Consider the following 13,414-nt stretch of genomic DNA (forward strand, 5'->3'; position numbering starts at 1 on the left):
AAGTGACATCCTTGATAAATTTGCGAGAGGTGGCAACACTGTCTGCAAAATATCTCATGACCACAGATGCACAGTGGGGTCTGTGCTGCTGTCATGCGCTTCTGCTGATAAGCGTTACAAAAAGTGCATGCTTGAAAAGGTGCACAAAGTACCGGGGGCAGTTCTTCCCTTTTGTCACTCCGCAGCATTTCCTCTGCCACAGCTCTCAACACCAATGTATGTCATCACCAATGGCTGTAGCCCACAGAGCTCAGTGTGTCTTTAGTCCATTTTCTTTTTGAGACACTTCTTAGGATGAATGAATACTGAGGAATAAGCAGGTGCATCCATACCGCCCTTGTGGGTAGAGATGATCTAAATGGTTTCTGTTTTTAATTTTGTAATTTTTTTTAATTGTTTCCATTTCACTGGGTTCAAAAACTAAAAATAAAAAATGCTATAAAAACAGTTACCGAAATGCTTATAAATGCTTCTTTTTTATTTTCTGAAAACCAGTTTTTTTGATAAATGCAAAATTTCAATAACATTTTGGATAAAAATTATTGCAGAAAATTTTAGGGGAGACCAAAAAATGTAGACGACGTTAACAATTTTTTCACCATTTTTATTCTTTGGGTGGAAAAAACAGCCTTTTTCTATAAAAATTCAGCCCATTTACTTTGAACAAGTACAGCCAGCTCTACATGTGGAGTATTAACTGTGGTTAGCAGTGAGCTTTCTTTGTCCAGTTTTATCTGCCATCTGGCACACAGGATGCATCAGCCAATTTTGTTACCTTATCAAATGTAATCCCGTTGCTTGACAGCTCTGTTCCGGTCTTGTGGATTTAGGCACTGTCATAGTTCTAATGTGCATGGTTTCTGCATGACCACCAGGAAGTTTATCCCCTTGGTAGGGTCATCTAACTTGACAATTACCCCTAAACTTTCTATCTTCAATTTCTTCAGCCAATAGAGTGAGGTCCACTTTAATCTCGTTTTCCCCAGGAATCCTCCCTGATCCATGAAATACGTATTTGTATTCTGTCTTCTGTCTTAGCAGGCGTTAGCGACATTGGACCTGGGATCTTTCCCATTGTCATTATCAGTTTGATCCATGTCAGATCTAGGCATGCTTAGAGACTAGAACAGTGGCAGTGCATCTGTGTTTGTAGTGTAAGATATTAGATATTTTGTCCCCTCACTATCCTCATACCTGGCACATCCCATGGCTCACTTACCTAATAAAACAGTTTATGGGTGGGTGTTGTGAAGGATGTTCAGAGCTTTACTGTGTATAAACTGATTTGTAAATTTTTTGGACGAAAGGGAGAAAGGTTGGTCTTGAGGTTAAGGCACTGGACTGGCATTCTGGAGGCCTGGATTCAATTCATGGCTTTCCTAGAGCCTTCCTATGTGACCTTAGGGCTCGTCTACATGGGGAAATGGACTGGAATAAGCTATGATAGAAGAGATGCTTGTATGACCACTCTATTCCAGAATAGAAGTGATTTTATTCCAAAATAATTACTCCCCTTTGGAAGCACACTAATTATTTTGGAATAAAGTGACTTTTATTCAGAAATAAAGAGTCCACAAAGGGAGCTATTCCAGAATAGCTGTTCCAGTCAGTTTCCCTATGTGGACAAGCCATTAGTCATTTAATCTTCCTGTGCCTCAGTTTATTATATATGCATAAGGAACAATAATACTTCCCTAGCTGACAGGAACAATGTGAAGATAAATTCACTGGTGTTTGCAAGGGGTTCAGATACTGCAATGATGGTGACTGTGTAAGTACCTGGATAGATAGATAGATTTCATCATTTTATCAGACCAAGGTACTCATTTCCTATAGCAGCGAGACTCTCAAAACTTTTAACACACATTAATGAATTAAGCCTCCCAGTAACCCTGTAAGGCACAGGTAAGCATTATTGTCCCCATCTGCCAGCTGGGGATAACAAGGCCCAGAGAGGTGAAATGAGCTTGCCCAAGGTCACTCAGGAAATCTGTAGCAAGGCTTGGGACTGAACTCTTATTTCACAATGTGTGGTCATTTCTCTTCACCGCACGAGCAGCCTTAGATTTGCTGTCTGATTTTCCATCTTTAATGTTTTCTGATCTAGCTGGCCCATCTGTGGTCTGCATTACTTACCACTAACCTTTCAGTGGAGTGGTATTTCTTCTGTTGGTTTCTCAAAGCAGAACCTTCATGCCTAGAGTATTCCACTCTGAGTGGAGAGATGAGGGTGCATAGAGGAAAGGTCATCACAACTGATTTTCCATGGCTGGCATTGTGGTTCTCAACCGGGGTCTGTGTACCCCCGGGGGTACGCAGAGGTCTTCCAGGGGGTACATCAGCTCATCTAGATATTTGCCTAGTTTTACAACAGGCTACATAAAAAGCACTAGCGAAGTCAGTACAAACTAAAATTTCATACAATGACTTGTTTATACTGCTTTATATACTATACACCAAAATGTAAGTACAATGTTTATATTCCAGATGATTTATTTTATAATTATATGGTAAAAATGAGAAAGTCAGCAATTTGTCAGTAATAGTGTGCTGTGACACTTTCGTATTTTTATGTCTGATTTTGTCAGCAAGTTGTTTTCAAGTGAGGTGAAAATTGGGGTATGCAAGACAAATCAGCTTCCTGAAAGGGGTACAGTCGTCTGGAAAGGTTGAGAGCCACTGGCTTAGAGCATGACTGTTGGTTTCTGTTGGCTTTGCAAGTAAGGCAGCTTTTCTTCTTTTAACTTTGCTGCAAAGTTGTTTATGTGACAGTGTTTGTTATTTTACCTGAAGTAACAATCAAATCTGATTCAGAGGGAAGCTGCACAATAAAGACGGGAAAAGGTCAGCTTCCTGAATAACATTAAAGACATTTGTCAGAGTCAAGGAGGACTGGATTTTGCCGTTATCAACCCATTTCAGATTTAATTCTGCACAGGGAGGGGAAAAGGTCTTTGTCAATTCTTTCTTTTGCTTTTTGGATCAATTCTCCCGGTGGGAAAGGAACACATGCCAAAAGGATACAATGACAACCACAGAAGCCTTCAAGACAAAGAGAGGTGGTCTTGATTAATAGGTAGAGCAAAGGCATGAAAAGCAGGATTTCTGTGTTCTCATCCGAGCTCTGCTACCAAAGTCCTATGTGACCTTAAGGGAGTCACTTCACTTGTTTCTTCCTCAGTATCCTCAGCGGGGGATATAGTGATTCTTCAGCTGGAAGAGAAATTATAAGGAAAATGTCCTGTTCCCTAATGGTTTCCAAGTAAGAACACTTTCCCCTCAGGAGACAGGCCCTTGACTGTTATCTAACTCATTCCTTCTGTCCTCCAATCAATCAGCCTGTTCCAAACATGGCACACTTTCCAAAAATGTTCAGCTCAGAGAGATCCATTTATTGTTTTTTGTGTTGTTCAGTTGGATTTAGAGGAACACGGCTGACTTGTTCTAGTTTTAAATGCAGAAAAATGAAGGTACTTTTCAGACTCTGTGTATCTCGGTACTGTAAGTACTGTAACTTGAAATCTTACCCAGAATCCATTGCACTGATTTAGCTTGAGATGTCAACCAAAGAGCTTTTATCAGTACCACATTCATTCAACAGAAGAGGATAATGATATATAATTTGCAAACTGGCGTGAGTTTTCAATTCCGGCTTTTTTGGCACTGATTATCTTAGCATATCTTCCAACATGATAGTCAAAGCAAAGGTCATGATAAGAGTCTGAAATAACTCTTGAAACTGGAGCATTTTGATACCAAACTAAATGGACAAATGACCCAAACAGTATCATGGGAGGCAAGATACGGACTAGATGGGTCAAGGGTCTGATATACGGCAGGAGGTGAGATACCAGTGATCTGATGTGGAATTGCAGGGGGAAAGATGCTGATTAGAAGGTTCAACAATCTGCTCTTGGTTGAGGAGGGGTGAAATGCAAGACTAGATGGGTCAGTGGTGTGGTCTGGTATGGCAGGAGGCCAGACGAGGTACCAGACAAAATGCCCCAATGGTCTCAACCAGTGCAGCTCCTCCTTCCTTTCTGTATACACTGCCATGGGTGTGTGAGCTAGCAGACCAGGTGCCAGCTCATGCATAGGCCTCATTAAACACTGACAAACGCATAGCTGGAAACCAGTCTGGCTCACCTGTGTGTTAGCGTTTTTAAAATGGGCATTGGCTTTATAGAAATGTGTTTAGTGTTTGGACTTTCTGAACGGTTTGTGAGTTGCTGCCTGCATTAATCTCACTTGGAATATCTGTATCCCATGCTCTAAGGTAATATTTAAGTGTTTTGCTCTGTAACTACAAAAGTGTTTGCTTTGAAACTGCAAACCCCTCCAGTCAGACGAGAAGCCTTACCGAGTGTGAGATACTAGCTTACCACAAGAGGTGTCGCCTCCTGCCCAGCAAAAGAAGGCCCACAGACATCAGACAAGTCATCCTGGAACAGTGGACAAAATACTTTGTTGATTGCTCCACCAACACCCAAGAAGTGGAGACCTGCACAAACCCTTGTCCCATCAGGTTGAGCTCTGGGGGAAGGGGATAAAAATCCCTGGCAAGAAAAATTACTACCCTTATGCTGTTTGGACTCTGAGGGGCAAAGATTCCTAACATAGGCAAAGACCCCTGTGCACCTTGGACTTCTAGGGAGAGGGCAGGACTTCTAAGGAGAAGCAAGGGATCCCCAGCTAGGCAGCTTGGGTCAGCTCTAAAGAACATAGAGAGCTCGCGCATTACAGCAGCTTCTATCACTGTTTAAAACCTAAGACTGTAACTCATTTGTGAGTATATATTTACCTGCTTTAACCTTGTAAATAACTGTCTTGTTTCTTTTCTTCGGGCAGGTCGACACTAGAAATTTACAGCTGCAGCTGCACTGCTGTAGCGCATCTAATGAAGACGCTCTAAGCCGACGGGAGAGAGCTCTCCCATTGGCTTAATAACTCCACCTCTGCAAGAGGTGGTAGCTATGTTGGTGGGAGAAGCTCTCCCACTGATCTAGCGCTGTCTACACGGGCGCTTAGGTCAGTATAACTACCTCGCTAGGGGGTGGATTATTCACACCCCTGAGCGATGCAGTAATACTGAAGTAATTTTGTAGTGTAGACCAGGGTTTAGTTAATAAATCTTTAGTTAGCTTACTATCGGATTGGCTACAAGTATTGTCTTTGGCATGAGATCTGAGGTAAATTGACCCGGGGTAAGTGACTGATCCTGAATATTTTTGTGATTTTTGGTGTAAGGGTCCATCTATGACAAAGGCAGGCTCACCTGGGTGACAAGGCAGATCGGTGTACCCAAGGGGGCTGTCTGTGACTCCATTATAAAGGCTGTTAGAGTGCTTGAGGAGTTCACACTTGATACCTGGTTGGTGAAATCGAAGTATAGAACTCACAACCAATTTGGGGTTTGCGGCCTGGTTTGTAGCAGTTTGCCCTGAGGTTGGCACTCACGCTCATGAGCCACTCCGACAGGGTGATCCAGAGTATGACTGATATGGAGAAGATATTGGTCTGTTTTCCCTTCCCCCTCTCTTTACTAAGGCTTTTCTCCTGTGCTTTTAGATTCCCCCGTTCACACCAGTTCTACATCGGTGAGCTCATCATCAAGCTTTTCCCCAGGGAATTCAGTGGATGGCCATCCCAGCTACATGGAGGCTCCAGTGAGTGCTTCGAGGACTCTTGCGTCTCCAATGAACACGATAGGGTCGCCTGCAAGTGCGCTAGGCTCGCCATACAGAGTCATCGCTTCGTCCATTGGATCTCATTCTGTTTCCCTGTCTTCAGCTCCTGGCATGAATTTTGTGGCGCACACCAGCCCTCAGGTGGGTACCAGCGACTCTGTTCTTTTGCTACAGCTCATTGTGTTTCTGGGATGAATGATTGAGTTTGAACACTTAGTTTTCAGCTGTGTATGTTTAGCCGTTTACAAGGATCTGACCTAAAGAGGCCCTCTGATTGTTCCTGAATAACTCCCATTAATATGGACAGGGAGAATAGGCCCTTTTCTATTTAATTTAGAGCTGGGTGAATAATTGATTTTTCAGTTTGGTGGCAATTCCAAAAAAATGAAAGAAAAAAAAAGTTTGGGTTGAATCAAATCTGAATTCTTTTGGAATTTTTTTGGGAATCAGGTTTGTTCCAGCTGGGGGCTGAGAATCTGGGTCGCCTACACCCCGGCTGAGAGCACTAACCCCTGGGCTTCTTGGTCACAGGGGAGGGGTAAAAGATTAACAGAATCTCCTCCTCCTCTGGCCATTTTGGGGCCGGGCAAAATTATTTGTGTCAAATTCACGACTCGTTTTGGGTTGACCAAAACTGCATTTTTGGTTTGATAAAGTATTTGTTGGAAAACTTTCGCCCAGCTTTAATTTCATTACATACTGCATACTTCTTCAGCTTGTGTTTGAGTTTAATAATACTGTTCAGAGAGTGACAGTCAAAAATATTCACAATTTGCAACACTGATGAAAAATTGTCTTCGAAATTTCAAATTCAAATAAAAAAATAGGAATTTTATTTTGCAGTTTTTTTTCCAACTTTTTCAACCCGTTTTAGTTATGTGCCTATAATTGGCCCTGGCAGGATCAAACCGTAGAACAGTGGTTCTCAAACTTTTTTTTCGCGGACCACTTGAAAATTGCTGAGGGTCTCAGTGGACCACTTAATGATCTTTCTGAATGTTGTTTGTACTGTTAGCTAACTATTGTAAAGCACTTTGGATAAAAATGCTTTATATAAAAAACCTTAATAATAATTAACGTTTTTTTGTTCTACATATAAAAGCACACAACTCATATTTTAATATCAGTAGTCTTAGCTTTCTAATGCAATAGGTGTGCCCTCTCCCCCCCGCTGTGGCAGCCCTCGAACAGGGGCTGGGAAGGAGGGGGTTCTCTCCCCCACCACAGAGCTGAGGCTGGGAAGGAGGGCCGTCTCTCCCTGGTAGCTGCAACCCTGGAGCTGGGGAAGTTTCCTCTTTCTCTGGCTGCCACAGCCCTGCACATCCCAAATTCCCCCACCCCCTCTTATCACCTCACTGCCCCCTCCCACCTACCCCCTATTCCCCCCAAGGCCACCACCTGACCTTACATGTGCGTCTTCTCCAGGGTCCAGGCACGTAATTAGTGGAGCCATCCCTGCGCGGCTCCACTAATTAGGTGGGTGGCCCTTCATTGTCTTGTGTGCAGCCACCCAGGCGCGCACCTTAGAGGGAACCACCTGAATGGAGCTTGCAGCCCAATGGTGGTCCATGGACCACAGTTTGAGAACCTCTGCCCTACAGCATGCTTGTGATTGCTTTGTTCAGTCCATTGTTAAATACATGCCCTGGCTAAAACTGGCAGGTGAGAGGCTTAATGGCAGCCATGAAGAAGTATGTAGGTGTTGCTGATTTGTTATCATACTAAGCTTCGTGTGAACCCTATTATTTAAAAACCAATTGTCCATTTCCGGCCTACACTCCTTGATGGCATCCCTGTAACTGTGCTGAGATGATGAGAGATGCTTTCTGGTGCGACCAGGGGCACTTTGTATTGGCTTGGAAGATGTTTCGATGCCAGTGAAGACAGCCCAAGAGTGGACTGAAATACCCCATGTGGTAACTGGGCTTCCCAACTTAATGCCAACAATGGTGGGTCTGATTCCCAGTTACACTAAGGCCCCATTAGGCCACTCTGGCCGTATAAAGGGACTATCAACACCCCCCCCCCCCCAGAAAATCCCAGTGCAGGGAACCTCCCTGGTCTAAGGGCTCCCGATCCTCAGAGCTGGCCTAAGGGATCCACACCAGCGCTGACTCCTGGCCCCTGGCGTAGATTGGTCGTGCAGTGGCCATGCAGTGCTCTGTGGTTATTCTCTGCTTCCCAGGGCTTATAGGGAGTCATGGGAAATAGTTTAAATTCCAGCAGCCCTGGGGCACCTCTAATTTACGCCAAGGATCAAATGTGCACATAGTTCCAGAATATGAGGTGGCTTAGAGACCCTCCATCTCTGCCCCAAGTGCAGGAACAGAGTAACTGAGAACCGGGTCCAGGGTATTTTGCATAAGTGAAAATGACTGGCTGGAGTTAACCTGGGGTTAATATTCAGCACCAGGGACAGGTCATGAAGGAGCAATCCCAGAGAGCCAGGCACAGCAGAGGGAGAGAAATGCTGCTGAGTGACACAAGTGAGCATTAAATTTACCTGCCCGTTGCACATTCTCCCAAGCAAGCAGCTACTATGAGGCTTCTGTACACAAATTATCAGCAGTAGGAAAGGCACAGCTGGGCACAAGTGGCCTTGTACTGGGCTATACGCTTAGGTTCCTCTCTTTTTGCCCCACCCGCCTAATCTCTGGTTAAGCACGTGCTTAAGTGCTTTCCTGGATCAAGGCCTGGGGGAGGAGGGGGGCGAGGACATGGCCTGGGCACGGTTTATGCATTTTATTAGCCTGTGTTTGGAGCAGCTGTATCACTCAAGTGGTGAGTTGTGCACGCCATCCCGAAGGAGCACCAGTAACACCTCATTCATCTCCACGCATCATGTATCCCCAGTAGATGCAGGGGGGGATTCTGCGCTCACAACAGGGGAAATGAGGTTTAACGCCTCTGAAGAGACTGGGCCTTGTTCTCCAAGCACTACCCTGGTGACACGCTGGTGTTACTCTGTTGATCTTGACAGCATGACATCAGTGTGCTAGAGCAGTGCTGTGGAGAATCAGGCCCAGTGGCCTTACACTAAGGGGGCTGCACCTTTGGCTGATTTGTGCCCGCCCCCGCCCCCCCGATAGCTAGGAAAGAGCTGCTTCTGCTGTCTTTTGCATGCAGAGACTGCAGCTGCTCTTGGCTCTGGGGCATGGCTCCTTGCCTACCCTCCTTAAGACACACCTGTCCCAGGGCCAAGGACAATCTAGCACAGAGCAGTCCCCAGAGGGCCCTAACACCTTGGGGGAAGGAATTTGCTAAGCTGTTGGGGTTTTCCATGCACCCACCATTTCCACAGCCCTTTCACCTACACACCGAACAGCCCCACAGTTCATAACAGAGAAGGTTTAAGTCCTCTGGTGTCTTTCAGCGATATACTTCTTTATCCCTGACTCCAGCCTGTCCTGGGTCACTTTCTGCAGCACAATGCAAGTGCTGCCAGCTCTGACTCTGTAGTTACGCAGCTGCACCTTGCTCCGTCTCTTCAGCCTGGCAAAGGGAGTATTGTTAAGTTGTTAGTGCAGGGTGGGGAGGCAGGACTCTCGGGTCACAGTGCTGGTTGGGCCACTGATGCACTGTGTGACTTTAGGCAAGTCACTCCTGTCACTGAAAGAAGGATCATAACTGTAACCTTCTTCCCAGGGTGTTATCTGAACTCCCACTGCATTCTTGGCTGTATAATCATACTGTAAGCATGCAGACTCACCCCTGTGGCACCTCCTACTGGTCTCTCAGGGAATTAGCTCGATTTCCAGCCCAGAGCGTCCTCTGCAGGCCAGTGTCCCGCTGCTGCTTGGCCCCCGTGTCCCTCCCAGGATTCAGGTGCCCCGTTATCTAGGATGCTGCCCCCTGGCAGTACACCCCTCAGTCTCGGGGTCTTCCCTCCCCAGGGAACCCCCACCCCCTATCCCCACCTCGCCTCAGTCGTAGGCTACTGCCAGTCACCAACTAGCCCCCACTCCCTGGGGCAGACTGCAGTATAAGCCACTCATCACAGGCAAGGGGGTTTTGGACCTGCCCTTTCTCTACAACCCAGTACCTCTATGGGGCCTTGGACAAGGCCCTGCAGCCTGGGGAGTTGCCAGCCGAGAGCTCCCCATCCCCTCTGGCCTTTCCCCAGCCCTGCCTTACTCTAGGTACCCTGAGCTTCTCGGCAGCCAGGCCCTGCTCTCTCCCAGCCTGGAAAGAGGCTTCTCTTGGGCCTTTTGCTCACAGCCTTTTTATAAGGGCCAGCTGGGCCCTCATTAAGCCAGCCACAGCTGTGGCTACTTTCCAGTCAGCCCAGCCTTTCCCCTGCCACAGCCCTCTCCCAGGGCTGTTTTAAGCCCTTAAGGGCAGGAGTGGGGTAACCACCCCGCTACACATAGCTAGATCCTGTACTGTATTTTTCATCCATAGATCTCAAAGCACTTGACGAAGGAAGTTGGTATCATTGTCCCCATTTTACAGATGGGGAAACTGAGGCCCACTGCAATAAAGTGACATGTCTAAGGTTACTCAATGGCAGAGCCAGGATTAGAATTCAGGTCTCCTAAGTCTCAGCATCCTAGCCACGAGGCCACAGTAGAATCACATGTAAAAATTGGGAGGGCGGTAGTGTCTCTCGCCTCATCCTTGGTGGGACCACTGCTAGAATATTGTGTGTGTGGAGCAACTAAAAATAAGGGCATGGAAAATAATATAAAGATTCAAGAGGCTAAGACTGACTAAGCTATATTTGTATAGTCCAGAAAAGAGAGGGCTCTGGGACAGGACATGATAACAGTGTATAAATACCGTAGCTTCAAGGTAACATAAATGGAAGAAGAGAATTATGCTCAGATGATGACAGGACAAAGGCTAATGGCCTGAAACTAAAAGGGAAGCTTAGGCTGCATATTAGGTAAATGTCTGTAAGTGTAAGAGAAAGCAGGTGGTAGAAAGGGTTCCCAGGGGAGGTGGTACAGGGAACATGACTACAGAGAAACAAGGACAAGTTGGATTAGATTGTTCTATAGTTCTTTTAGATCCTCAAATGCAAATTACTACAGAAATGCAAAATTTTACGTTGCTTCTAACATGAGCTACTTGGAATCTTTTATGTCAAAACTCTCCCCCCCCTTCCCCCCCATGAAAAATGGCCATTTTCCAAACCCCAGACTTTAGTTTTATTTTAAATGTTGTTAATCAAAATGTAAAAATGTGAAATATGTTCTTTCCCCCTTTTCTCCTGTGGAATGCAGTGGGGTGAATTATATCTGGGGTTCTTTTTTCCTTTTGCGCCTCTGTCGCTTTTTCAAAATGGCCTCAATTTGTGAACAGCAAGATAATGGCAAGAGAACAAATGAAAAAGTGGGAGAAAAGAAGCGAACCTGGATATTATTAATTCGATTATATTCAGTGGGATGGGGAGGCAAAAAGATGAGGGGAAAGGGAATATTAGGCATTTAGTCCATATTAAAATAAAAAAAAAATCAGAAAAAATGAAATTGTTCTGTCAAGCCTGGAAAGGGACCCAATGGTGACATTTCTGCATTTTCCTTTTTTAAAAAAACTAGCTCTACTCCTAACAATAGCATCCAAGTGTTAGAGTATAAACATCTGGGGCCAGATCCTTGACCCTGCTGAGCCAGCTCGGTGCCATTCCTATGGCAGCAATGCTGATTTAAAGCTGCTGAAGGTTTCCCTACACCTTTGGGATGAGCTGTGAATGAAGGTCCTGATGGCTTGAGGTTCTTGGAAGTCCCATGGTGCCTTTCAGAAGGGTAGTGGCATCCAGGGATGCTTCCAGACCTACTCTACAGTAGGGGGGAGAATCGCACCTAAGGGGTTTGTTGGCATGAGGAGGTACAGGCAGAGAATGCATCAGAGGGACAGCAAGTAGTGGGGAAAGCTGTCACATCTCTTCTTGAACTTCAGCTCGCTCCAGCTACTGCCAAGAAATGGGGGGAAGTGACTGGACACTGCTTTGGATCTGCACACACAGCTGCCTGCCTGATGCGTGGCCCAGGGTGAAACATGTTGGAAGAACCAGGAGAGCCATTTTTGACAGTTACGGCCATGAAAGGCCAGACATCCAGCTGGGAGTGGAGGTGGAGTTGTGGGGAGGGGCAGAGTCATCAGGGACCTTGGGGAAAGCAACACGGTGGTGTGGGTTAAGGTGGACACTGTGTGAGTGGAAACCAGTGTATAGGAATGGGGACACTCCAGACCTGTTTCCTACTGCCCCACACTTTGAATTTGGAAGCCCATGAGAATATTGTTCCACCCATAAGTGTGTTAGCCATAGTGTCTTGGTCAAATTGCATCCTGGTTAATTTCATCCTGCCCAGGGCCGGCTCCAGGCACCAGGCAACCAAGCACGTGCTTGGGGCGGCACCTGGTAAGGGGCGGCCAATCTTGGGGTGGCGTGGGTTGGCGGTGCTCCGCGCGGGGGGCGGAGGTGTTCGGCAGCGCGGCGCTCGGCGGGGGTTTCGGCGGCGCGGCGCTCCACGGGAGGCGGGGGTGTTCAGCAGCGGGGCGGGGGCTGTTCAGCGGCGCAGCGCTCGCGGGGGTTTCGGCGGCGCAGCACTCGGCGGGGGGTGTTCGGCGGCGCTCTGCGCAGGGGAGTTCAGCAGCGCGGCGGGGGGTGGGGGGTGTTCGGCAGCGCGGCGGGGGGCGGCGGTTGTTCGGCGGTGCAGCGCTCGGTGTGGGGGGGGTGTTACGGCGGGGTGGCACTTTTTTTTGCTGCTTGGGGCGGCAAAAAAGTTAGAGCCGGCCCTGATCCTGCCTGCCTAAATTTCTTCTGTAATTTCAAGTAGAAGAGTCTTCTGCACTTCCTGGCCTAAATACTTGTATAGCCTTGCGTTCTTAACCAGCTGCTGGCCTGCACCCCAGATGTGGCTGCATTTCAGTGACAGGTGAATGATTATATTTGTACAGTAGGATATTTCAGGATGAAAGTTGCTGCTGTTACTTTACTGGGGCAGAACTACGGTCAAACTTTATTGCACAGGGGGGAAAAGGGGAGTTTGAGTCCTTTCTTCAGTGCCTAGGATAAATCCAGAAGCAGCTTCTCTGATCAGGGCAGCAGATCTAACCTGTCATGTTGAGTTAGCAACTCTGAAGAGTGCACTTCACTTGTGTTCCCTCTAACGGAATGAGACAGCTGGACTTCAGGGATTCAGCAGGCAGGCTGCTAATGGATTTGGGTTCAAGCAGTTGTCCCAAATATCACACATCATTGCACTTAACATGCAGGAACCAAGCTCCAAAGACATTGATGGCTAAAACCTACCCCGCCCTTTGCTGCTGTTGTGATCTATGAGTGCAGCCAAAGAGAGGAAAAAATCGGGATACCAATCCCCACATAACATTTAAAACCATAAAGAATTCCTCTCTGTTCAGTGTCCTGGTGGGAGAAAGCCACCCAGAGAGGGGGGCCTGCTGGAATTTCTCTTGTTCTTTCCACTTTTTGAATGAGGTTAGGGCTCAGCACACTTGGGTTTATTACCGTCCATTCATGGGGGCGAGTCCTCTGTCAGGCAGAATGTTTCTTGGGAACAGGGGTGGTCAAAGAATTTCAGCCAAACTTTTTCCAGTCTTCTCCTTCATTCCTTAAAAACAGCAATGTCAGATTGTCAAGTCTAGGTTGGCGATTTAATTAATTGTCTCGCCCTCAGGTGACATGGATTGGATGGCAAAAGTATCGCAGGGCTATCACTGCTTGAAACATTGGTTGATGAGGTGTTCAAAAGTTTACAGAC

General features: G+C 46.6%; 1 protein-coding gene across 2 annotated transcripts in view; it reads left to right on the plus strand.

Moving 5' to 3' along the window:
* LOC113407307 (retinoic acid receptor RXR-gamma) overlaps window positions 1–13,414 on the plus strand; it is a 109,465-nt gene that overhangs the window by 70,687 nt on the left and 25,364 nt on the right. For both annotated transcript variants that reach the window (XM_026655657.2, XM_026655656.2), the window contains exon 2: window positions 5,569–5,828. In XM_026655657.2, the coding sequence (XP_026511442.1) occupies window positions 5,569–5,828 (260 nt within the window). The remainder of the gene's footprint in view (window positions 1–5,568; window positions 5,829–13,414) is intronic.

This window comes from Terrapene carolina, unplaced genomic scaffold (assembly GCF_002925995.2).
Source record: "Terrapene carolina triunguis isolate 2854851 unplaced genomic scaffold, T_m_triunguis-2.0 Scaffold210, whole genome shotgun sequence".
In the NCBI taxonomy this organism is placed as follows: Eukaryota; Metazoa; Chordata; order Testudines; family Emydidae; genus Terrapene; species Terrapene triunguis.